Genomic DNA, 26,503 nt, shown 5'->3' with positions numbered 1-26,503 from the left:
GCGACTTTGTCCGCGTGAAAGTCGTTGTAAACTTTCAACTACCCCTATCCTACCCTACCCTAACCTACCTCTACCCTACCCCTACCCTACCCTATCTCAAACCTACCCCTACCCTACCCTACCCTAATAATTGTACCAAGTTTCGTTAAAATCCGTCCAGTAGTTTTTGTTTCTATAAAGAACATACAGACAGACAGACAGACAAAAATTTTACTGATTGCATTTTTGGCATCAGTATCGATCACTAATCACCCCCTGATAGTTATTTTGGTAATATATTTCATGTACAGAATTGACCTCTCTACAGATTTATTATAAGTATAGATTATATTTTTAATCAAATAGTGGTAGTAGGTAGGTGAGCAATACTAGTAGTTTTTAGAGTTTTTTTCTTGGCAACATTTGTGGCAAAGACATGATAAAGTAAATAAAGAAAGTAGTGAAGTTGTTAAAAAAATATATCGATATTTTTTCAAAGCTTTCATGTGTGTTTTGTTAACTACATAAAAATCAATATGAAAAGTAGTTAAACATTTTTTGAAGTTTGTTTTTATATAACTTGGCATACGTTGTTAACACAATAATAAGTGGATCTATGATAGTTAAAACATTTCTGTCTATTTATTATTAAAATTTAAGAGTAATTTTTACCTTAATACATAAAAAAATATTGGTAGTTACAAAGACTGCAACACAACTACATATCCGTCACCTGTACACAGTTATACTGTATACAGGTGACATAAATGTAGTTGTGTCTTTAAGCATGTCAGTGATACGAACGCACGTGATTTCCTGTGCTTAGTTTTGTCAATTGAAAGTATAGTACCTAGATGAAATCCTGTAGTCCTGATTATAATCTTTTGACCTTTTATTATAGTAATGTATCGATATTGGATCGATCTAAAGTGTCTCATCACTAAGCAATTGACAGAGAGCATTATGTGAGCATAGAGTAATTTTCTAGTCCAATGTGACAGCGACGTAGTAGTACATACATAGTACATATACATTTACCTAAGTCGTACACAATACATATCAATCTTTTGCTGTAATATTCTAAAACGAAACATCGGGTGTTCATTTTGTGTAGTGTTTAGTAGTAAGTGTTAGTGCATCGGCTGGCGCGTCGCGTCAGTGCTGGTCGCGCGATGTTCTTGGGTCGGCGCTGGTGAAAGTGCGCGAGGGAGCGCTCGCGAGGATGGGCGTGGGCCTGCAGCCGCTGGAGTTCACGGAGTGCCTGGCGGACAGCCCGCACTTCCGCGAGAACCTGCAGCGCCACGAGAAGGAGCTCGAGCGCACCAGTCAGCAGATCAAGCGCCTCATCAAGGAGGTCAAGGATGTGGTGCAGGCCGCCAAACGTAAGTCTCCTCTCGCCGCGAGTTCTGACCTTCACGCGACTGGTGGGTGTTGTTAGTTGCGATTATATGTATACCTGACTAGTGACAATTACTGTAATATAAATATAATAGTTTAATTAGTGGAAGGCAACGCCAGTTTCATTAATTTATTAACTTCAACTACTCATTCATGTCCCATACATCACATTTGTTAAATCTATGTTCACAGTACAAATGTTATCTAGTTTGTCGTATTTATGATTGCACTTGAAAGATAAGTTTTAAGTAGATTAGGTTTGATTAATTGGACCTGAAGTCCCTACTAAGTTTATGATTTAATAATTATATTTAAAATAATAGTAATTTACATGTAAAGTTTAAACCACAAAATTTTGTCATTAAATATCTCCCCAAGTAGCCACTGCAAATCTCAGCCAGCGCAGCATCGCTTTGTTTGTTTTGTACATTTCCTATCAAGAAGAAGAGTTTGTTGTTAGCAATGCTTTGTGTTTATGTGTGTGTCAAATAAACTAATTTTCTTTCTTTCTTTTTTCTAATATAAAAGAGCACTTAACTCTCCTGTCTCTGGTTTTAGAGACCTCTATACATTTTTTGTTGTGTTGTGTGGCGAAGCCTGTTCAACTGTTCAATATACGCAACAACACCTTGTACTATACTTGCACTCAGTGAGAATGTTTTGGAGAGGTTTCACAGACTGTAGGTAGATGGGTACGAGTTAGAATTCAAGGTGGCTGAGGGTTAACAGCTCTGAGGTCAAATGCAGAAGGTATTTTTCCCAAAGACCTAAGAAGTGATTGGAGCCTCACAGCAGATGTCTCAGTGTAGAGCGCCTCACAATGTCCTTGCTCAGTGAGCAGGGACCGACCTTGAGCACTATTGAAAGTGTTTGCAGACTGTCCTTTTGTTGTTCACTTCACTGAGTTGTAGGTAAACATGTATTGTAGTAATGCTGCTACTGTACACTGCTACAATATTGTTATACTATAAATGAGAATGTGATTTTTATCTTTTCACAAGTACTTGTGAAAGCTGTACATCATAAAAATGAAGATTAGTGCCTTTGAGAGGCTGCTAATTTGAGACTAAAAATATGATTATAAAAAAATTACTGTTCAAACATTATAAATGTCTGATAATAATGAATATCATTTTGGTATTTTAAAACATACACAAATAAAAGCTCAGCAGTATTTGCCAAATGTAACTGACATTTGTATCATTGGTGTTGTTACATTATAAATGCAAAAGCTTTTTATTAAAAATTCCTGTCACACCATTGTGTTCCTTGTTTTGGAAGTGTAATAGCCACCTCATCAATTATTCATTTATATTATTTATGGAATGTAGGTGCTGCCATATATTATAATTGGCTGTAAACATATCCCTGACTATTGTTTTACTATTGATAAGTAGTGATATAAACTGTGATGAGTTATTATGTGAACTAGATTCACGTAATAGCTTTAGTCTATACTAATATTATTTGAATGTTTGTTTATTTATATTCCTCTGAATCTACTAGATGGGTTTGAAAAATTCTTTCACCAATGGAAAGCTATATTATCAGGGAGTAACATAGTTTATATTTTATCAGTCTTCTAATATAGAAGTTGCTGCAGTTCTGGTTGGATTTTATTGTATGAAACTCTCACTAGCGACATGCAGTGGAGGAAGTAAATTATTACCACCCTGTATTGTGAGAAGTGGCATAGCTCTAAGTTTTAAATCCCCTCCCCTACTACCCCCTACACTACAATGAGGGAGGTACTCTGTAATGGGTCACTTAAATAGGCATACAACAGTCCTACTCATGTGAACACCAACAAACAAATTAGAAATGAGGGTAGAAAATGCATTTCATTTCATAACTTATTTATTTTAGATTATTATGTATTGTTTGTTTATAAAATGTTACTCAAAATATGTAAACTATATTTAATTGTTTTAAGCTTTAATCAAATTTATTTTCAACAATTGAAGTACATGTTAATTATATTTATTATTAGGTGTGAAATGACTAGTAATTTATACCCTCATTTTTAATTTATTTGTTTGTAAACAGTACACATCCAGGGCTGTATAGTGGTTTTCAGATAGCATGGGTGTGGTGATATTTCGTTTCACATTTGAAACTTAGCTGCAATTCACAATAATAGTATGTATTATGAACATTATAAGGCAACTGTCACTGTACCCATGCTATCTGAAAAACACTTTAGTATAGGCTTGTAACTGTAGGACCCCTGTAAGACATAAAGCCTGTGTTAGGAATGAATATCAGTTGGTAATGAAACCATATCTTTGATGTTGTCTGCAGGATTATTCTCTATCTTTGACATATTATGATAGGTGACATTGTTTGTTATCAAACCATTGGCTCACTGCTGAGCTCGAGTCCCCTCTCAGGATGAGAGGGGACTCGAGTCCAATAGTCCACCACTCTGGCTCCATGGATTGGCAGACTTCACACATACAGAGATTTAGAAAAATTCTCTGGTATGCAGGTTTCCTCATGATGTTTTCCTACAGCGTTTGAGACACGTGACATTAATTTCTTTAAGAAATTTTACATATATTAAGATTTTATGTAAAAATGTCATCCAGTGGTCACTGGTTGATATCAGTTGGCCCCTTAGTTGTAGAGCTGTAGGCTGCAAAGGTGACATCACAGACATCTAATTGATTAGCATAAGAATTAAGCTGAAGTGATACACTGCTGCACACATGTGTAATGTGCGGAGTGGCGCTGTGGGCGTGCCTCAGTCCGCACACAACAACAGCCAGCGTGTGTGTGTGTGCTCGTACACTCGCTGTAGCGCCTTATCACTGCCGCCAACAGCCAGTGCATGTGTGTTATTATCGTATTGCTACAATTCTAGCAATTTCGAATTCAAATCAATATTCAAACCGCGGTTATTCTGCAGCATTTTGATGCTACTGGGTTGTTTTCGAAAAATATAAAATTTTTGTTTATTTTTTGTTGATTATGTAGTCTAATATGGAAGTGGGACTTGGAAGACGTACAAGTTGGTTCTACTAAAAAAAAACACTAAAACCAGTAGCGTAGCTAGGTAACCAAGGGCCCTGGTGCAAATAAACAAAAAGGGGGCCCCGCACTATCTAAACTGGTTAGGTTTTATCAAGTAAAATATTAAATGTACACAAATACATAAAAATGTAAGCTACTTTATCATTAGCTTTTTTTTTGTTTTCGTAATTTTAGCCTAAATCTAGCCCTGGGTAGGTAGTCGAAGCTTAACACCGGACCAAATCGGAGATTTAGGTAGTAGGTACGAAATACTAAATCGACTGAGTTAAAAGTCGAAAACATCAGCACTGTTCCACAGAGACCGTCGAAGTGTGTTTTGTATAGTAATAATATTAGAGAACCCTCCGGGATAGCCTCATCACTGATGATTTAAATGAAAACTAGCATTGTACGTGCGTGACAATGTTACAGGTGGCGGTGGTTTGAGCGCTCGCCGCTGGACTGGGTGGTCAGTCAGTCTTTCGATAATTTACGGAGCAAACTGACTATTCCGCATACTTTACTAGCGCTCATGATCCGTCGCGCGTCTCTTGCAGAAGCGTTGTTGTACGGAATGTCCCGCACGCGTGGACTATAGCGCGGCCGTCATTTATCGCTTCAATATCTACTCGAGCCGATCACGTCCAATAATATCGATATAATAAACGGGCGGTTGTGCAACGTGCGGCGAAGAAAGTGGCGCTTGCGTAAGTGCCTGTTGACACACGCGGCGCGCTGTGCGACTGATAACGTGGTTAGGTAACGCCTTCGGCCGAGCCTGCCGGCTGACGCGACTCGCCGGGGCAGTGGCGGAGCTCTCCTCAACCGAAATCCTTCCTATGTTCTTGTCTGGTTAGACACATTCTGAACCCTCGTAGCAACTCTGTACCCGACGACGATGTCAGACACGTTGGACAGGAATCTTATAGATTTCCATTAGTTAGATTAGCTATTTGGACGAAATTACATATAATCAACAGAAAATCAGTAACAAGAGTATTTACTAATTCAACCACAACACTATCGGGTAGTTAGTAATTCGTGTATATCCACATGCGTTACTCAAAGTTTGTGAATATGCCAGACAATCGTCTTGTCTTTGCCGATTCGGCAACAGCGACTGGAGACTCTGTCAGATCACACGCGGGCTTCGTTCATGCGCCCTCATGTGACTTATGTACCCTATTTTTGCGCGGAATGTCCTGGAGCAGACAGGACAAGTTAGGGTACCGTCCACATAATTATATGAGATATTGGAGGGTGGCTTGGCCTTAAGTTGTTTTTTTGTTATTGGATAGAAGCAGGCGTTACTTTGCGGAAGTTCATCATGATTATATTATAATGATTTATTTATTTTGCTATCATCCGCGAAAATTCGGCGAACCCATGCGACAACGTCACCCAGGTCCGACAAAATACTCTCTACGTACGTTTCACCCCGAAACCTAGGGGTTTGATTAGGGCGACCATGAGTTTACTAATGATGACGCCTGAAAATGGGACAATGACAGCAGTGTCAAGTATTTTGAAATATCTAACGTGAAGTATCGATATCTGTACACGACTTATAATTATTTAAGTATTGTTTATCCTCCTATTGCTGTTACATACCTATTTCGCATGGCATAATGGCGACTATGATTTAAGAAAGATAGTCTCTTTATTGTCATATGTGGGTTCTGTATATCGGAGGTCGTCGGAGCGGCTGACTCACCAGGGACATTCTCTGTGCGCAGGGCTGGGCGCGGCGCAGTTGGCGCTGGCGAGCAGCATGGAGCAGTTCGAGTTCGCGTGCATCGGCGCCTCCACCACGGAGGACGAGCGAGTGATCGGCCGCTCGCTGCACCACTTCGCGCAGCTCATCCGCACCGTCGAGGACGAGCGCGAGCGCATGGTGAGTGTCGTCCTGCGCAGGGCTGAGTGCGGCGAGCGGCATGGAGCAGTTCGAGTTCGCGTGCATCGGCGCCTCCACCACGGAGGACGAGCGAGTGATCGGCCGCTCGCTGCACCACTTCGCGCAGCTCATCCGCACCGTCGAGGACGAGCGCGAGCGCATGGTGAGTGTCGTCCTGCGCAGGGCTGAGTGCGGCGAGCGGCATGGAGCAGTTCGAGTTCGCGTGCATCGGCGCCTCCACCACGGAGGACGAGCGAGTGATCGGCCGCTCGCTGCACCACTTCGCGCAGCTCATCCGCACCGTCGAGGACGAGCGCGAGCGCATGGTGAGTGTCGTCCTGCGCAGGGCTGAGTGCGGCGAGCGGCATGGAGCAGTTCGAGTTCGCGTGCATCGGCGCCTCCACCACGGAGGACGAGCGAGTGATCGGCCGCTCGCTGCACCACTTCGCGCAGCTCATCCGCACCGTCGAGGACGAGCGCGAGCGCATGGTGAGTGTCGTCCTGCGCAGGGCTGAGTGCGGCGAGCGGCATGGAGCAGTTCGAGTTCGCGTGCATCGGCGCCTCCACCACGGAGGACGAGCGAGTGATCGGCCGCTCGCTGCACCACTTCGCGCAGCTCATCCGCACCGTCGAGGACGAGCGCGAGCGCATGGTGAGTGTCGTCCTGCGCAGGGCTGAGTGCGGCGAGCGGCATGGAGCAGTTCGAGTTCGCGTGCATCGGCGCCTCCACCACGGAGGACGAGCGAGTGATCGGCCGCTCGCTGCACCACTTCGCGCAGCTCATCCGCACCGTCGAGGACGAGCGCGAGCGCATGGTGAGTGTCGTCCTGCGCAGGGCTGAGTGCGGCGAGCGGCATGGAGCAGTTCGAGTTCGCGTGCATCGGCGCCTCCACCACGGAGGACGAGCGAGTGATCGGCCGCTCGCTGCACCACTTCGCGCAGCTCATCCGCACCGTCGAGGACGAGCGCGAGCGCATGGTGAGTGTCGTCCTGCGCAGGGCTGAGTGCGGCGAGCGGCATGGAGCAGTTCGAGTTCGCGTGCATCGGCGCCTCCACCACGGAGGACGAGCGAGTGATCGGCCGCTCGCTGCACCACTTCGCGCAGCTCATCCGCACCGTCGAGGACGAGCGCGAGCGCATGGTGAGTGTCGTCCTGCGCAGGGCTGAGTGCGGCGAGCGGCATGGAGCAGTTCGAGTTCGCGTGCATCGGCGCCTCCACCACGGAGGACGAGCGAGTGATCGGCCGCTCGCTGCACCACTTCGCGCAGCTCATCCGCACCGTCGAGGACGAGCGCGAGCGCATGGTGAGTGTCGTCCTGCGCAGGGCTGAGTGCGGCGAGCGGCATGGAGCAGTTCGAGTTCGCGTGCATCGGCGCCTCCACCACGGAGGACGAGCGAGTGATCGGCCGCTCGCTGCACCACTTCGCGCAGCTCATCCGCACCGTCGAGGACGAGCGCGAGCGCATGGTGAGTGTCGTCCTGCGCAGGGCTGAGTGCGGCGAGCGGCATGGAGCAGTTCGAGTTCGCGTGCATCGGCGCCTCCACCACGGAGGACGAGCGAGTGATCGGCCGCTCGCTGCACCACTTCGCGCAGCTCATCCGCACCGTCGAGGACGAGCGCGAGCGCATGGTGAGTGTCGTCCTGCGCAGGGCTGAGTGCGGCGAGCGGCATGGAGCAGTTCGAGTTCGCGTGCATCGGCGCCTCCACCACGGAGGACGAGCGAGTGATCGGCCGCTCGCTGCACCACTTCGCGCAGCTCATCCGCACCGTCGAGGACGAGCGCGAGCGCATGGTGAGTGTCGTCCTGCGCAGGGCTGAGTGCGGCGAGCGGCATGGAGCAGTTCGAGTTCGCGTGCATCGGCGCCTCCACCACGGAGGACGAGCGAGTGATCGGCCGCTCGCTGCACCACTTCGCGCAGCTCATCCGCACCGTCGAGGACGAGCGCGAGCGCATGGTGAGTGTCGTCCTGCGCAGGGCTGAGTGCGGCGAGCGGCATGGAGCAGTTCGAGTTCGCGTGCATCGGCGCCTCCACCACGGAGGACGAGCGAGTGATCGGCCGCTCGCTGCACCACTTCGCGCAGCTCATCCGCACCGTCGAGGACGAGCGCGAGCGCATGGTGAGTGTCGTCCTGCGCAGGGCTGAGTGCGGCGAGCGGCATGGAGCAGTTCGAGTTCGCGTGCATCGGCGCCTCCACCACGGAGGACGAGCGAGTGATCGGCCGCTCGCTGCACCACTTCGCGCAGCTCATCCGCACCGTCGAGGACGAGCGCGAGCGCATGGTGAGTGTCGTCCTGCGCAGGGCTGAGTGCGGCCAACCAACCATCAAACATTTTTTGGCTCGACTCTTATTGTAAGGTTGTCAAATATTATCTAAATATAATAATATTATAATATACGGCACAGACGTACCGTACCGCCAAGCGATTTAGTGTTCCGGTACGATGTAGTGTAGAAACCGAAATGGGTGTGGATTTTCATACTCACAATACTGTCATTACAAGTTACCCCGCTTCCATCTTAGATAGCATCATCACTTACTATCAGATGAGACTGTAGTCAAGGCCTAACTTGTAGATAATAAAAAAAAATACTATTTTCAGGTAGGTCATAATTTTTGAACTCATGGTCATGGTCACCCTAACGTTTAAAATTCATTTATTCATTTAACTACTTGATCAATAAAAAATAATTATTCAAATATTAGTTAGAATGGAAGAAAAGCTCAGCCGCGGAATAAAATTACAAACTTACTTATTATCTAAAAACAAATCCTAAAATAGGGCCTCGGCGTATTGATGTCAACTCAAAAACTATCAGTGATGTTGTCAAATCTCTAAAACACGAGATGTCGCCGCTGGCCGGGCACCACGCAGATGTTGTTGTACATGAAAACTATCGAAAACCAAGCAATGCAATAAAAAGTACTTGTTTACGTATTTATTGATTTATCTCTATTAAATATTAAAACCATAACCTAATTAATAAAAAAAATATTTTAACATTCGATTAAAAAATATATATTGAAAACGGGATAAATTTTACATTGTTAAAAATATTATTTTTGATAACATTCAAACGAATTTTCACACGATTCGATCAAATTATGAATGACTAGCGACATTCAACTATCTGACAGACAGTGACGTAACTATCCACCTCTAATGGACTGTGTCGATTCATCAAATCGAATGCACAATTGACTTTTAAAGTTCTAGTCTAGGACGGGTACAAGTCCCAACTACTACCCTGTTCAGGTCTTCAGCTTACCCCCTTGAAGCAAACAAATTCATATTGTAACAATATAAATAGGAATTAGTATATTTTATTATGTTGGTCTGTCCGCTCCGAAAGTACCGAGCGAACTGCTTTAGTTGCGCCTGCGCCTCAACCTAGCGCGCGGCCCTGACGTCGCCTGCACTGTACTGTCTGCACCGCGCACCGCACACCGCACACCGGCGGGCTACTGCGAGCTGGTCGCTAGCACGTGTGCCAGCAATATTACTCACATTTACTTCACTATATCTTACTGCTTACTTAATGTTATAAAGCTGAACAATTTGCTCGTTTGCTTGAATCCGCTAATCTCAGGAGCTGTATTCAGGTTTTATTTGAAAAATTCTCATTTAACGACATAAGTTTTGTGTCTATTTGTCGTTATTTAATTATTATTATGAAAGTAGTGCGCTGTGTGAAAATAAGAAATATAAAAAAACTATAAAATGTATACAGTAGGTCAATATTTAATTTATAATAATACACGTGTGGTCTGTACAGTAAATTATATAAGATATTTGAACATTTCCATAGTATTCCATACTAAATCTACAGTAATATTATAAACAGAGATTTTTAAAAACAAATTAAAACATCTGCATTAGTAAATTTAGGCAAGTAGGCAGATATTAGATAGAAGGCAGTTTAGAATGGGCACACTATAATTTTTTTTTTGTATTGAAAATTCAGCGCCCTCCTATACTTTTTTACCAGTAACTTTGTAAATACAAAGAGTACAAGTTTTATACGAATTTACAAACCTCTATAAGTGTACAATTTTTAATCTATTTTTAAAATTATGGCACACTTCAGTTCCATTATTTTTTTTTACAGGACAATTTATTTATACAGGACATGATATCTTAATGAAAGAAAAATAATTATTGCACTCAAAGCTTCTTCTACAAAACAAATAAATCATTATTTATAATAAATAAATTAATTAAACAAATAAAAAAAACCCGACTGCATAAAGTATAATAAAACTGAAAAGAAAAAAAACAAGCTCAGTCCAGAAGTGTAGAAAGCAATTAGAAAACAGTAGGGACCTATTAAATAATGTAGGAGAAAATCATTCTATCCAATATCTAAGTACCTACGATAATTTATACGTCCAACCGAGGTTAAGCAAATATTCAAAAATTCTACGGAACACTCGGTGGGCGAATCCGACTCGCACTTAGCCGATTTTTATAATCAATATATTTAATTTAGTCGATTTTATAACTTCACTTCACAAACCTGCTCGCACGTATAGTCATCCGCCTCGCATATTTTGTATAGACAACTAATAAATAACATTTTTCTAATTGTAGTTTTTTTAAAAGTAGTTTTTTTTAAACATGGACATGATATACCATTTTAGAATCCTCACAAAAAGCTCTTGAATTTGATACCCATATTGCAATATTATAAAAAAAAAAATTTTTTCACCTCGAGTCTATAGCGTCTCACAGTCGTCTTGTTGTTTTTTTTTTAGTTTCACCTATCTAAGAACACTTGGGTTATTGAGACAAATCTAACGATCTCCTAATTACGTAAATCCGTTTAGTGGTTTGAAATATATAAGGTAATAAAGAATATTACATACATACATACATACATACATACATACAAACATACATACAAGATACGCGCGAAAAACATAACCCTTCTTGCAGTCGGGTAAAAATAATATAATATACATTGGTAATTTAATCCGCAATGTTTAATAAAAATCAAATCTTTAAAATATTTATTACAGTAGCCACAGCATTGAAAAAACTGATCAAGATATAAAAAAAATAAAAATCCGAAAAAATATAACTTGGTCACCCTAGGGATTTTTCAAAACTATTCAAATTAATTTTAGATAATTAGGTGGTGTATCTACCAATTGTGTTTTATTCATTAATTACGTGACACCCTGTATCATGTACATTACTACTTGAACTTCCTTCCTTACTCACCCCCTTTCAAGGGGGTTAGTAAGTTCAAGGGGTAGGGGTTCAAGTCCCCTTCGAGATCAGTGTGATGACGCGTAACTAACTGTGTGTGTGTGTGTGCAGCTGGGGCGCGCGCACGAGCAGATCATCCAGCCGCTGGAGCGCTTCCGCAAGGACCACATCGGAGCCGTCAAGGTCAGCACCCCCCCTTCGTCTGCGACTTCCTGCCTTGTGTTGACCTCTCACCTCTCTACTGCAGCCGATGGTACTGTGCTTCTCAACAGAGGTTCAGGGTGTGATTCTCAATTTGGGTCACTTCAGGATTTTATACATTTTCTAAATCGGCTCAGATCTGGTCGTGATGGTCGTCGGTCGTGGCTACCTTACCGGCAAAGACGTATCGCTAAGCGATTTGCGTTCCGGTACGATGCCCCGTAGAAAGCGTCTGAGGTACGTGTAGAACTCAGTCTGTATCTCTTTAAATAACCCCGCTTACGTCTAAGGCTGTGTCGTCATTTAACGTCGTTATTTAAAATTTAACTTTCAACTGCTATTCTTACGCCAAGTTCTTCGTGCAGAATTTTTCGGACAATGGTCATTGGTCACTGAAATGCCCACGGATACCTCTATTTCATGGTATGTCACAGAGAGTGCCCACGTTGAAATTCTAAATACCATGCGTTCTATAGTCCTAAGACATGGCGCCACATCAGTAAACACAAAAGTGAACTTCTCAAAGCACGTCGCGATAATTCCCTCTGAAAGTTGTAGAAAGTTATCGCACATTTTCCTTAGATCTTTCCATCCGACGTTGAAGATAAATTAAACTATTAGACCAATTTGAAAACATTATCTTGTTTTCGTTTTTGTGTGAAAATGCCATATGTTTTTTTTAATAATCGCGGGAGGTTGGCAAACGACACGGCATAAAAGGCAGCCCTCGTAGTTATTAATTATTTTCATATAATGTTACAAATATCATCGTGTATTGCGCGTCCAGAGTGACGAATCCGAAGGCGTGGGTTGCAGGAGGGCAAGAAGAAGTTCGACAAGAAGACGGCCAAGTTCTGCCAGAGCCAGGAGCGCACGCTGTCGCTGTCCAGCAAGAAGCCCGAGGCGGTGTTCCAGGAGGCCGACGCCGCCATGGACATGGCGGAGCGCGACTTCTGCCAGGCGTCGCTGGAGTACGTGTTCCAGCTGCAGGCCGTGCAGGAGCGCAAGAAGTTCGAGCTGGTGGAGACGCTGCTGGGCTTCGTGTTCGGCTGGTGGACCTTCCACCACACGGCGCACGACGTGCACGCCGACGCCGAGCCGCTGGTGCGCGACCTGCAGCTGCGCATCCAGCGGGTACTGCTGTAACACAATAACCACTTGTTTTGTTTGTTTGTGTGGTTGCCTGTTTGCCTGTTTGCCTGTTTGCGACGTTAACCCGCCCGCCCTAACCGCCTAACCGCCGCTTGTTCTGCAGACGCGGAGCAACTTCGAGGAGACCAGCAAGCAGACGGAGTCGCTCATGAAGAAGATGATGGAGGTGAGACAGACGGTGAGCAGCTCGTCCCTGTGTGCGTGTGCGCGTGTGCCGACCGAGTCTGACGCGTGTGTGTGTGTGCAGAACAAGGAGGTGGAGGCGGCGGAGGAGGGCGGCGGCGGCGTGGCGCGCGCGGGCTACCTGTTCCTCATGGAGAAGAGTAAGATCTGTTTGTTGCTCGTCCGCGGGGAAATCCCACTTCTCTGACGACAGAGTACTTCAAACGTGTAGCTTCAGCCTGTCAGTAGGTACCCTCATACTCATGTTAGATGACAGCTTTCGCGAGATAACTCATCTCGCGTACGGCCAGTGCGGCGGACGGAGTCGCGGGCCTCGCTAGTGTTTAACATTATCTACGAGTATGACGTATACTTACTGTTCGCTCTGTCGTCATCTGTCACAAGTCAGACGAGTACTAGTGTACGGTGTGGTGTGCACAGAGGCGTTTGGCACCACGTGGAGCAAGCACTACTGCACGTACGAGGCGCCGGCGCGCGCGCTCACGCTGCTGCCCTACAGCCAGCTCACCGTGCGCGCCGGCGCCGCCGAGCGCGTGCCGCTGGCCGGCGCGCGCGCCGCGCCCGACGCCGAGCGCCGCTTCTGCTGGGAGGCGGCGCCGGCCGAGCGCGAGCGCGCGCCGCTCACGCTGCAGGCGCTGGGCGAGCGCGACCGCGCGCTCTGGCTGCGCGCCGCCGACGCGCTGGCGCCGCCCGCGCGCGCGCCGCCGCCCGCCGCGCCCGACCTGTGGCCGCTGGACGACGCGGGCTTCGCCTTCGTGCGCCGCCTGGCGGGCGAGCTGGAGGCGCGCGGGCTGGACGAGCAGGGCCTGTACCGCGTGGCGGGCGTGGCCAGCAAGGTGGCGCGGCTGGTGGCGCTGGGCCGCGCGCGCCGCCTGCCCGCGCTGGCGCCCGCCGAGTGGGAGAGCAAGACGCTGGCGTCGGCGCTGAAGGCGTACCTGCGCGCGCTGCCCGAGCCGCTGCTGACGCGCGCGCTGCACGGCGCGTGGCTGGCGGCGGCGCGCGGCGAGCGGGCGGCGCGCGCGCGGGCGCTGCACGCGCTGGTGCGCGCGCTGCCGCCGCGGCCGCGCGACATGCTGCGGCTGCTGCTGGCGCACCTGGCGCGCGTGGCGCGGCGCGCGGACCGCAACCTCATGACGGCCGCCAACCTGGCCGTGTGCTTCGGGCCCACGCTGCTGCGCGCCGAGCGCGAGACCGTGGCCTCCATCCTCGAGCTCAAGTTCTACAACGTGGTGGTGGAGTCGCTGCTCGACAACTTCCCCGCCGTGTTCGCCGCCGAGCCGCCGCCCGCCGAGCCGCCGGACGCGCCGCCCGCCCCGCCCGCCGCCCCGCCCGCCGCGCACAACGGCGGCCCGAGGTGAGTCGACATGCAATACAACAAAGTCATGTAACGCCCTGCTCGGCCATAAGTATCATGAAGTGATCAATCCTACAATCTGCCCACATCATATCCATCCACATGTGATACATCCACATATATCACATCATCATATACTAAAGCTAAACTGAATGTTAGCAATGGTATTCAAATGGTATTAACTATATGTTATTGTTGTAAGTAGCTGTAGTCCAGCAGTTTTAGGCATTTTACGACCCCCAGAACGCGCGAACCATCGGGAGTGTTACGAACGAAGTAGTCAAGCTATAGTGAGGCGGCGACAGATGACCGCCACAGTAGCGAGCGCGTTATGAACTGGGTCGTGGGGCGCACGCACAGTAGTCAAGCTATACGCACCGGCAGCGTTGTGTGTACACGACTACCTGCTCACGTGCTGTTACACTGTACATTAGTCAAATGTAATGAATATTTTGATAAATACCGAAATTATAAGAACACTCTTGAAAAAATTTACATTTAATGAGAAAAACGTGTATATTTAATAGAAAGAACTGATATTATTTGTGCCAAAATAAACTTTTAATGAACTTTAAAATAAACATAAAAGTTTAAACTTATAAAATAGTAATAAGTTGGTCATTGTAACTGATCAACTCGTTAAGGTTGAATTCCGCCTGCAGGTAGTGGAGATGTTTTAAAGAGAATACGTGTGCACTTTGACAAGGTTTTATTGCGACTGATTTAATACTTATTGGCTGTTTTACTAATGATAGATGTGCGTGTGTGCGTTGTGTATGCATATTAAACGATGTTTGTTGTGTGATAGCTTGCAATATGAATGTTATGTATGTAACGTTTTGTATACGACGTATGTAATTTATTAATCTAAACAGTAACAAAAACTAAAGTTGTTGCTCTGTTAAGAAAAATGTATTTGTATTGAACGTCGCAAATCATCTTTGCAAATAAAACATATTTTTACACTTACAGTACAAATAACTATTATTAACCCCCGACGCAAGAAGAGGCGCGTTATAAGTTTGACGTGTCTGTATGTCTGGTTGTCGAACCATAGCTTCGGAACGAATGAAGCGATTTTAATTTAGTTTTTTTGTATTAAATTTTATGAACATTAAGCATGGGCAAAAGATTAGTGGCCGCACGAGACCGTTCATTGCGAGCTTACGGGCAGTTGGCCGTGCCACGCGCGCGCTACCTGCGCTGGATTCTTCCGTGCGTCTGTGAGCACTCGGACAAAAACTGACACTATAGTACGCGCGTTAACAACTGAGTCTTAGGGCCATAAATCATTTCTCTATATCTATCTCGCTTGCACTTATGGGTCTTATGGAGCCGTCTAGTGAAGGGTGTAACAATGAAAGACATATTATCGATAAGTAAAGTTTATTATCGTATCTTGTTCACAAAATTAAAAAAATTAACAATATTTGATTTAATATAATACATATTTCATATTATATAATTATTAACTAAATAAAATTAATCTTCATCTGAGTCTTCATCATCAGAATCTTCGTCTTCTGCCAAATTTATTATAAGCGGCGCGTGATCTCTAATTAGAGCTTTTTGTAAATCTTTGTTTTGAAGTTCTTCGGCATGCCTAACACATTTGGCCCAGTCTTCTCGTGTGACATTTTCTATGGCTCGGTGGAGGTGATTTTCGACATCTGCTATCTTGAAGGTATTATTATTCTTCGCAACTTCTCCCTTTACTTGTGCCCAAATTAATTCTATTGGGTTATATTGACAGTGATATGGAGGGAGCCTTATTACTTCATGACCTCGTTCATTTGCCAGATGGTCTAAAGCGTAGACCTTCTGCGGGTTACTGGCTTTTACTTTTCTTATTAATTCTTCAATAATTTCGTTGCTGGAATATGGAATCTTTTTCTTTGTCAACCATTCTTGAATTTCAGCTTTCCTCGTGTTTCTTGTGGGTATCTTTTCCAACTGTATCGAATGATAGCTTGCGTTATCGACAATTATAACTGAGGGCTCTTCAAGTAGATTCAGGAATTCGGAAAACCATGCCATATATGTTTCGCCATCCATTTCTGTGTGGTAATCAGCATCCTTTGATTTCACCGCTTTAAATATTAGCTTCGCATCTGGAACGAAGCCAGTCCTTGCAGAACCCGCATGGCAAACTATTAATCTTTGGCCTTTTCCCACAGGCTGATTCTTGAAACCTCCTTCATCGTTGCTTCCAAGCCACATCCTCTTTCTTGCATGGTTTTGATTAATCCATGTTTCGTCTAGATAGAAACGTGGTCGCTGATCGTTAGTTCTTCTAAGTAAATCCAATTTCCTTAAAAAGTCCATTCTAGCACAAACAATATCAGTTCTTTCCATTAAATATTTACGTCCTTCGCTATTTTTCTTATACTGGAACCCAACCTCCTTCAGTAGTATTCTCATTGAAGTGTTGCCGCATTTAAAATCGGGTAATTGTTCACGGAATTTTTCTAAAATTTTCGCCACGGATGGATACTCTCCATTCTCATAAAATGAAGCTACAGTTCGCTTCAACACACTTTTATCAAAATCGTCAATATTAGTGACGGTTTGTGGTTTCTTAAAATTTGTTCTTGGTATACAGGTACTGCCTGATTGTGATACTTCCGTCTTGATTCGGTCCACTGTCGCTCTGCTCACACCACAAACAAATGCGGCCATTTCACGTGGTTTGTTGAAATTTAGAGAAGCCACTTTATTCGGATCACTTTTCAATTCATTGAGAAACAGGAATACGTTGTGAATCAGTGTTCGAGCTTGAGGGCTAATATCGCTATGTAATTTCTTCAGATCAACGTTAGAAAATAAAGTATCCATAGTGCGCAACGAGTAACACATGAATGTATTTATTTAATTGCAGTAAACACATTTATAGCAAAAAAAATACGCAATGCAATTACATTAGAAACCGACCAATCAGAATCGTCCAAATCATTATTGACTCATCATTAGCACGTGCGCAGGTAGCCGTTTATCGATAATTAGGGTGCGCAGGTAGGCGCGCTGCACATTCCTATCTTTTTTGACTTTTATGACCGGACGACTCAGATGATAACGCGCATACTATAATGAAATCCGGCGCACGTGTGTGATAGCAGGTGATAACAGCTATAGGTGTACACGATGGCTTGTGATGGGCCGTGCTCTGCCGCGTACTGTCGGCCACGATCGCTTGCTGTTCACACGATGCATGGCTCGTTGCTGCCTGGCAAAGCACTCGCGATGGACGTGGAAGCGATTACGGCCGCGGCTGTTTATTTATACAGTGCCTACAAGTGGGTCCTGTACAAGTGTGCACCACCACAGAGTTATTAAAAAAATGGCGGAAACGCGATGATAGATACTGACTGTTCACCGTAACAGGACGTAATATCCCGATCAGCGGCGGCGAACTGATGAATGAATGCACCCCCTGTACACTACGGCGATAGCATACGCCATTGTGCAGTGGACGCGTCAGCGGGCCTGCGCCGAGTGCCATTTTTACATTAGTAGGTATTGTACAACGTTGTTACAAACGTATATCTAACAATGTCTAGTATCAACTGATCAGGTCTGGCCGCCACAGGCGCGCTGACGATCAGTGCGGCAGGTGCGCCGCAGCTGGCACGAAGCCCTAAAGCGGCGCCGCAGGGCTTCGGCCTGACTTACCTTCTGTTTACTTCACTAGATTGCGTGCTGTTTAAAAGTTTTTTTGAGATACTTCTTTACGTACGCTTGCCTTGATGTTAAGGTTGAGCTGGTAAATTTGTGATGCGAGCGTTACGAAAAGGGTGATCGGACGAGGCGAACGGACGTTGAGAGGGAGGTATAGTGACGGTCGCGTTTCGTGTGTTACTGTGGCAGTGAGAGAGAAGTTTCACTTAACTCGTGTTGTCTGGAGCACATTCGCAGTTTGTTTTAATCTTGCTTATAAATTAAAAAAATGTACGTACACGTGACACAAAGTCGTAATCACAGCACGTGTGACGAGAGCTGCTGGAGAGGTTTTATTATCTTATATAATAGCAAGATGACTATTGAAATATTACAAAAATCTACGTAAATACATAATGAAATTTAAAGAAAAATATTTTTCTCAATCATCGAAAATCGACTTGAGAAATTTTAATATTTATATATTAAAAGGCGAAAGGCGGAATTGCGAAAGGTTCATCGCGAAATCTCGAAAACCGCTTGACGTACAAAGATGAAATTTGGCAGGGAGGTGGTTATAAGTCGGAGACGTCCGCTGCGTACTGATTTTGCGACATGGTCGAGCTACGTTTCAGTTAGATTCGTCCAGTAACTTTTTTTAATAGATTAGCTATTAGTGTGATAAAAAAATGCATATTATTGATAAAACAAGCAATAAAACTGACACAAAGCATTTGTTCCTCGACACCAAAGGGGGTAACAAAAGAAACCAACAAATCTCCTGACAACATACAGAATCGTAATCTGCATGCTTTTCTGACTTTAAAAATGTAAACAGAATTAACTCTCAGCGCCTGGTCTAACAGGGACCTACTTTTTATTTCGCAAGCGCTTTAATTATTATATTAACATTAAACAATTCCGACTTAATTCTGCACACTCAGTGGCTCCCAGCGCCTGGTCTATGCTCACTGTACTGTACAGTGTACAACCAGTCGCAAGCGAAACCTGTCACAAGTATTGCAGTAAACGAAAGTTGTCGCCGAGTCGTTGGCAGCTTGAACTGCGCCGGGGGCACTGCTACTGGACGTAACAAAGAAGCCTTCTTTTTGTTGGTAAATACTTATTTTAACAGAGAAACAGCATATTAAATGAATTTGATTCTTCATTTCCATATGTACGACCTCCGTTTTGAAAGCCTCCGTGGCGCAGTGGTGTGCGCGGTGGTTTTACAAGACGGATTCGATCCCCGGCTGGGCCGATTGAGGTTTTCCTAATTGGTCCAGGTCTGGCTGGTGTGAGGCTTCGGCCGTGGCTATTTACCACCCTACCGACAAAGACGTACCGCCAAGCGATTTAGCGTTCCGATACGGCAGTAGAAACCGAAAGAAGTGTGGATTTCATCCTACTTTTAACAAGTTAGCCCGCTTCCATTTTAGATTGCACCGTCAATTACGATCAGGTGAGATTGCAGTCAAGGGCTAACTTGTAGAGTATAAATTTTAAAAAATGTACGTACAAGACACACGTATTTCGTCATATTATGTAAAATTAGTAAATTCATAATTCATTTATTTCAATTAGGCTTAGTTTACAAGCACTTTTGAAAGGTCAAGATTATGTCATAATTTAATTTAATTTAATGGTGGTAATAATAGTCGAAAACTTAAAACTAAAGTTACGAGGGTTCCAAACGCGCCTTGGTCCGAGAAGAGCCCACAACAAAGTCAGTCAAGGTTTTTTTTGTTTACCACCATTTTACAAACTTATTTAAAACTAAGCACACAGTCATATACTACAGTTTAACGCCAAGCTTTTTTATCATTAATATAATCATTAACACTATAATAAGCCTTTCCCAACGAGAATAAGTTCCTTTCTAGTTCTTTCCGTGTACAGTAATACTTAGTACTGTAATATAGTACTATTACGTCGTGACGCTGCTGTTGTGTTCTTTGTAAACCCACTTCTGACATCATATACTTGCACCTTTGTCCGCTATCATACATGCGTTACGACGTTGACGACATTTTTTTTATACATATATTGAAACAATGTGCGACGTTCAACTGTCAATACAAAACAAAGCAAGCCACGTGCCGAATCAACGAGCACTATAAACGGGAAAAACAAAATTTATCTAAAAGTGGGTCATAGTAAGCGTTCGGTCGACACAGGCGGAGTCGTAATAAACGGATTCTACTGCACACGTTCTGTATGCAACGTAAGACACCACGTGCATGCCGACTGCGGGCTTAGATATATTTTTTTTCAATGTTCGAAGAAAGAAAAGATTCGCCCCAGGATTCGAACCCCGGGCTTCTGAACCGAAGAAGCGTTACTATCAGTGAAGAGGATTAAACACTTTCAAAAGAATCCTTGCACAACACTTATGTGCGTTTATAAAAAAGGAAAAAAAAACAACTACGATTGAAAATTCTTCGACATTGTTTAGGGTTCCGTATCTCAAAAAGAAAAACCTGAACCCATCGTTATAGTTGTTGGTATGACTTTGTTGAAATTATTTATGTCGGGAAAGCGTGAAGGTATTGCGTTGAACTTGTTTTTTTTTTGTTTTAACATGTACTGTGTACTAGCTGTAGGTGTATCAAATAGAATAAAAATAAATAAATAAACTGAAAACCACAATATACTCTCCAGCATACCAGCCATTGAAGCTGTGAGAAAACATTGTTCTAAATTACGTCTTATAATGTCACAACAAACGTATATTTCGACAACTGGACAGCGTTAGAAAACAAAACCATTTCAAAAGTAGGTATACATTCCTTTGGCCTAGAACTATATAATTTAAAATACTATACATTAACTCGCATACAATTTGTAATTAAATAAAAAAATAAAGTTCTCATTTAAAATACTTACAAATGTGTACGGAACCCTGCGGGAGAGTCCGACTTCAACTTGTCTATTTTTTTTGTAGTTCAGGTAATGAGCCGAACATCTGTCGCGCCGGTGCACGAACACGCGGTAAAGAAAAAAATCTTTTGAACAGACAAATAAATGATTCCTTTACGAAACTTTTATACTTTACGTTTATGAAGGAAGTTATCTTGATTATTTATTTTTAATATGAAGTACCCTGTTGGCTCAGCGGTTAACTTGGTCGGTTACAAAACACGAGATCTGGGATCGAATACTGGCTCAAGTAAAGAAATATTAAGTTTTTAAAAATCGAACCGTTGAGTCATTTTCGTTTTATAGATACATTGATTGATTGGCATTGATCGTTACAGTGTAAATACTGATCAGCCGTCTGACAGTGTCAGTGTCAGTGTCACTGTAGCAGTGGCGTGCACTTCGTCACAAGTGCCATGCTTACCCTCAGAAGTTCAGGACTCATTACAAACCTGTATAGGAGAAGGAGAAACCTTCAAACAAAATATGCAATAACTATGGCCATGACCTAAATACGTATACACGCGAAGGGTAGACTACAGGTGCGCTACAGAAATTAACTTGATGCCCAAAATATGACAAGAGAAAATGAGGAAGAACGAGATGATTATGTAGGCTGTCTGTCTCATCAAAAGTCACAAAACCCTAAGGAAGAGATTGGGTGCGGTGCCTACTCATGTGCACCACCTGTGCACGCCACTGTGTGTGTGTGTGTGAGGCCCAGATCCGGCGCGCGAGGATGCACCGCCGCGGTGCCAGCAGCTGCGCGCGCGGAATGCGCACCTGCCGCCGCCTCTCCGCAGATGTTGTGTCTCTCCCCCCCCCGCGCCCCGCGCCCCGCGCCACCTCCACACCTAGCACGGCTTCAGAGTAGGCCACAGGGAAAGATACTTTTTATTTACGTATATTATTTTCAATAAATGTAATCCGAAATAAAAAAGAAAATCTGTTTGACAAAATAATGGAATCTCGACTAAAGATGCTTTACTCTAAACAGCGAAATAACATCGACGAAATAATGACGTAGATATGCGGCAACAAACATAACAAAAATAAAAAAAACATACGCATCGAATTGAGACTTATTTTTTTTCGACTCAGTTAAAGAAAGAACTGAACAAATGAACGTCTCCGCTCAGCTTAACGTTGCGGGTACTGTTCTGTATTTAATGGCTGCAGCGCTCATATCGCTCCAGTGGCTTCGCAGTGACGAGGGCGGATTTGTACCCGAGAGGCTGTTGATTCGATCTCCGTTCGGTACACTTGTCATGCCCAGTGCTCTGTGCCCTTCTACCAGTTTTACTTCTTAGTCATTGACTCTCGGCGGGGAAAATGATCGATCGCTAAAAGAACAATGACTTGATGTATCTACTCTAGAGGCACGAGAATGTAGAATCATTCATTGCTAAATGAAGCCTCAATATCTCAACGGTAAAGCGGTCGGACTCATTACCGAGGGTGGTGGTTCGATTCTCAAGGAATATGAATGTTGGTCATATTTAAAAGACATAGCGAATAAAAATTGAGAAAAAGTTGTATAAAAACATTCATAAATTCATGAATTCGTATAACCCCGTCTCGAACCTTGTGTTGCGAATCCGTATAAATTAACTACTGAACTGTCGGCAATCGATCCTACGGTTATTGGAATTTGAAGAAGTGCTAATCCGTTTATTTACGTTAAATAATTTTCTACTAACAGGCGTGTCATCCACTATAGCAGTAACAAATCGACATGAACTCTAGATTCGTTTACGTTTAGCCCGATCTGATTACCGTATTATTCCTAACAAATACCAAGCAATGGGCCGCAGTAGCGGGCATTCGGTAAAATATTGCGACGGTCGCAAAAAAAGGTTTATTGTCGTGCGGCGGCGGGTTCATCTCGCGCTCATCTCGGCGCACCTGGCGGCGGGCAGGTGCTCCGCCCGCATATATACCGCGCGCGCCGCCCGCCGCGCCAGTCCGCGCGCGGAGCCCGACGAGAGCGGTCGCAGTACTCATTGTAGTTACTTACTGTATACCTTATACCTGTGCGTAGTGCAGTGCCCCATGAGCCGGTGACATGATCATCTGCCTGTCTGGATTTGTTATCGCGGGGTGGGTACCTGTGTTGTCTAGATGTAAGGAATTCTGCGATACTGTCAGTGCGGCTAGTTAATAGTGACGCGTGATGTTTCGATGTGTTGTGATCAGCTGACTTGATGCGATTTGTGCAAAGTAAAGATTCATAGGTTCATATCATCAATAAAACTTTAAATACGTATATACCCAACCTTGACGGTATAATCTTTATCTAAAGTAGGAATATAAAAAGATTCAAAAAGAAGATTTTTATGATACCTAGAGTTTTTTTTTTACTTTACTTTTGTCGTTTATACTTTTGCGTTAATTTATAGATATTGGTAATATTATGTTTGTGTATATGTGTAAAACACATAAGTTTAGATACGAATATTTTGTGAAAGTTAAAAAACAGTCTACCTGCTACTTACACAGTAGATATGTGTAGGAACTACTAATCCAATGAACGATTGCTTACCTATATTTTAGGAGTGTTATCAGTAAATTTTACATTATTTGAGATGTTGACCTTTTTGAAATTACCTATTACTTACAAGTATGGTTCATAAAGTGTTTTTCAAATAGCATGGGTACGGTGACAGTTGCCTTATGACGTTCATAATACTTACTATTATCGTGAATCGCGGCAAACTTTCGGCTAAGAGTGAAACGAACTGTCACTGTACCCATGCTATCTGAAAAATATAGTAATAAAACTCCATCGTCTAGTTTCTAGCAGACACAGAGCCGCAGACTATCACATCGACACGTGAAATCTGTTTACAATTGAACACATTGTTCGTACTAAGGGTGGCCACGCATTGACAATTTTTAGTTGGCCGATAGTTGGACGACTTTTTAATTGTGCGTGTTATGGTCGGACGATTTAGTTGGACAGATGTGTGGGCTGCCATACAACGCTATACATGTTCTATACTCGGCCAACTAAAAGTTGTAAGTGAGCGGGGCCCTAAACGTGACATATCGACACATCTCGCGCCGTCCTTCTGTGGCCATAGAGTTATAAATCTAACACAGGACAGGCGTCCGTCGAATCAAGTTAATCCACTTCAAAACATGTAATGCGTGCAAGTAGTGACTGTGTTGTCTGTGTGCAGTGCGAGCGCGACGAGCGCGGCGTGCGCGGCGTACGCGGCGCCGCACGCGCAGCTGCTGGCGCAGTTGGCGCGCGGCGCCAGCAGCTCGGCGTCCAGCGCCAGCGCGTCGCCGCCGCCGCCGCCGCCGGCCGCGCGCGTGCGCACGCTCTACGCCTGCGTGGGCGAGAGCGAGGGCGAGCTGTCGTTCGAGCCCAACCAGATCATCACCGACGTGAGCGCGTCGGGCGAGCCGGGCTGGCTGCGCGGCTCGCTGGACGGCCGCAGCGGGCTGGTGCCCATGAACTACGTGGAGCCGCTGCCGTGACTGTTGACTAGTTGTATACGTGTACATTGTAAATACAGAGTTGTTGACTATTTTAACTATTTATGCTACGTTATATTAATGTTGTGAATTTTGTACCAAATATACTTTAGTGTATGTGGATTTGTATTATAGATTATAAAACTATACTAATTGCTCGGCAGTCTTATTGATCCCCCGTGCACCCGATCCCACAACAAACGAACCACTCGTTTAAATTCAGTTTTGTACTTTTTCAGTTTTACCTAATCGAAATTTCAATCAAAATTTGTAAAAAAAACTGAAGTATAATTACCCACATCAGTTTTGTTATTTGCACTATACAATTGAAGTGGAAATTAAGTGAAGGGGAGCAGCGGCTGGCGGCGGGGAATTTGTGTTTGAAGACAATCCTAACGTTTTCGGAAAAGATGAGCTTAGGGCCGGTGCACACCACGTATTTTATACGCGCCGTCCACGCCCGTTTGTAGCGATACAAACGCGATGCTAACGCGCGTGTATATTGATACAAACGCGATGCTAACGCGCGTGTGTATTGATACAAACGCGATGCTAACGCGCGTGTATATTGATACAAACGCGATGCTAACGCGCGTGTATATTGATACAAACGCGATGCTAACGCGCGTGTGTAATGATACAAACGCGATGCTAACGCGCGTGTGTATTGATACAAACGCGATGTTAACGCGCGTGTATATTGATACAAACGCGATGCTAACGCGCGTGTATATTGATACAAACGCGATGCTAACGCGCGTGTGTAATGATACAAACGCGATGCTAACGCGCGTGTGTATTGATACAAACGACAATAAACTGCTCCATAGCACAAGCGCGCCATCGCCGCACGGATCTGCGGCGCGTTCAAAAAGCGTGGTGTGCGACAGGCCCGCGGGTGAATAAAACGGTAGGCTATTCATTTTGTTCAAACTGAAATGCGCCGCATTGTGTACCTAGCTGTGTGTGTGAGCTGCACACGGACGAGGCAACGGAACAGAGGGCCCAAGCCCCAGTGGCAGTTTGATACTGTGACGATCGCGTTACCGTAAACGTGAATTTTTAAGGAATTGAAACGGCGCCATCTAGTGCCACTAGTACACAACTGTGCGTTTACGTTTACGCGATAGTAACAGTATGAAAATAATGAAAACTCCCACTAGGCACTCTGTTCGACTGTTCATTTACACTTATAATAAATCTGTAGTGAGGTCAATTCTGTAGGTACATGAAATATATTTCCAAAATAACTATCAGGGGCTGATAAGTGATCGATAACTATCTGACTTAACTGATGTCAAAAATGCCAAAAGTAAAATTTTTGTTTGTCTGTATGTTCGATATAGAAACAAAACTACTCGACGGATGTTAACGAAACTTAGTACAATTATTCTTCATACTCCTGGCCAGGTTATAGTATTCTTTTCATCACGCTACGATCTATAGGAGCAGAGCGGTGAAGGAAAATGTTGGGTAACGGGAGAAGTTACTCCATTTTACAGCGATACTACTGTAAAGGCTGGATTAAAGAGGCGGACGGACGAAGTCGCGGGCGACCGCCTGTCTTTACTAAACTGTTACAATGGGCATAATGAAAAATAGTAAAACATTAAGTATGAACATCGCAAAGAATCAAAGTGTAATGAAATTCTTAACGATTCTAAAGTTAAGAATTAGAACTTTTTGAACCTTAATGAAGGCCAGTACGTAGTGGACACGTAAACATTTGTTCTGACCTAACTGCAGTGGGTTACATTTTAGTATTTTGACATTATTTTATAGAAAAAAAAAGGTAAAAACTAGGGACAATTTTCGAAGACCTGTGTTAGATTCTCAACTCTATGGACACAAAAACCGATTTCGATTTAGCAGCTTATTTAAAGAATCTACAACAAGGAGAGAATCGTTGTAGGAAAGGAGATATGGACCCCCCACGCGGTTCCGATGCGGGTTGGTGGGTTTACTACGATGTTTGACCAATTGATGCTGGATCAATTTCAGATGTTATGATAGTGACCAGGATCGACGCACAACTTTGAAAATGTGTTTTTAACAGTATAC

The 26,503-nt window shown here is 44.3% G+C and overlaps 2 protein-coding genes across 6 annotated transcripts; both read left to right on the top strand.

Moving 5' to 3' along the window:
• Positions 1 to 808: 808 nt before the first annotated feature.
• On the top strand, positions 809 to 6,477 carry LOC128199375 (rho GTPase-activating protein Graf-like). Its single transcript, XM_052888621.1, has 2 exons — positions 809 to 1,361; positions 6,126 to 6,477. Exons 1-2 carry the CDS (start codon positions 1,202 to 1,204, stop codon positions 6,470 to 6,472), a joined length of 507 nt encoding a protein of 168 aa, XP_052744581.1. The 5' UTR covers positions 809 to 1,201; the 3' UTR covers positions 6,473 to 6,477.
• A 1,792-nt stretch (positions 6,478 to 8,269) lies between these two features.
• On the top strand, positions 8,270 to 24,598 carry LOC112053321 (rho GTPase-activating protein Graf). 5 transcript variants are annotated; one of them, XM_052888619.1, is made up of 7 exons: positions 8,343 to 8,565; positions 11,608 to 11,679; positions 12,514 to 12,831; positions 12,953 to 13,015; positions 13,097 to 13,172; positions 13,453 to 14,386; positions 24,142 to 24,598. In XM_052888619.1, the coding sequence occupies exons 1-7, from the start codon at positions 8,443 to 8,445 to the stop codon at positions 24,443 to 24,445; spliced, it is 1,890 nt and encodes a 629-aa protein (XP_052744579.1). In that variant the 5' UTR covers positions 8,343 to 8,442; the 3' UTR covers positions 24,446 to 24,598. The 5 variants fall into 5 exon arrangements, with proteins under 5 accessions (XP_052744576.1, XP_052744575.1, XP_052744579.1 ...); XM_052888618.1 differs by having other exon boundaries at positions 8,345 to 8,565; positions 12,953 to 13,027; XM_052888616.1 differs by lacking the exon at positions 13,097 to 13,172 and having other exon boundaries at positions 8,270 to 8,565.
• Positions 24,599 to 26,503: the final 1,905 nt, after the last annotated feature.

Source organism: Bicyclus anynana, chromosome 23 (genome assembly GCF_947172395.1).
Source record: "Bicyclus anynana chromosome 23, ilBicAnyn1.1, whole genome shotgun sequence".
Classification (NCBI taxonomy): Eukaryota; Metazoa; Arthropoda; class Insecta; order Lepidoptera; family Nymphalidae; genus Bicyclus; species Bicyclus anynana.
The sequence above is the reverse complement of the archived record's forward strand: the minus strand, read 5'-3'. Positions and strand labels throughout refer to the sequence as shown.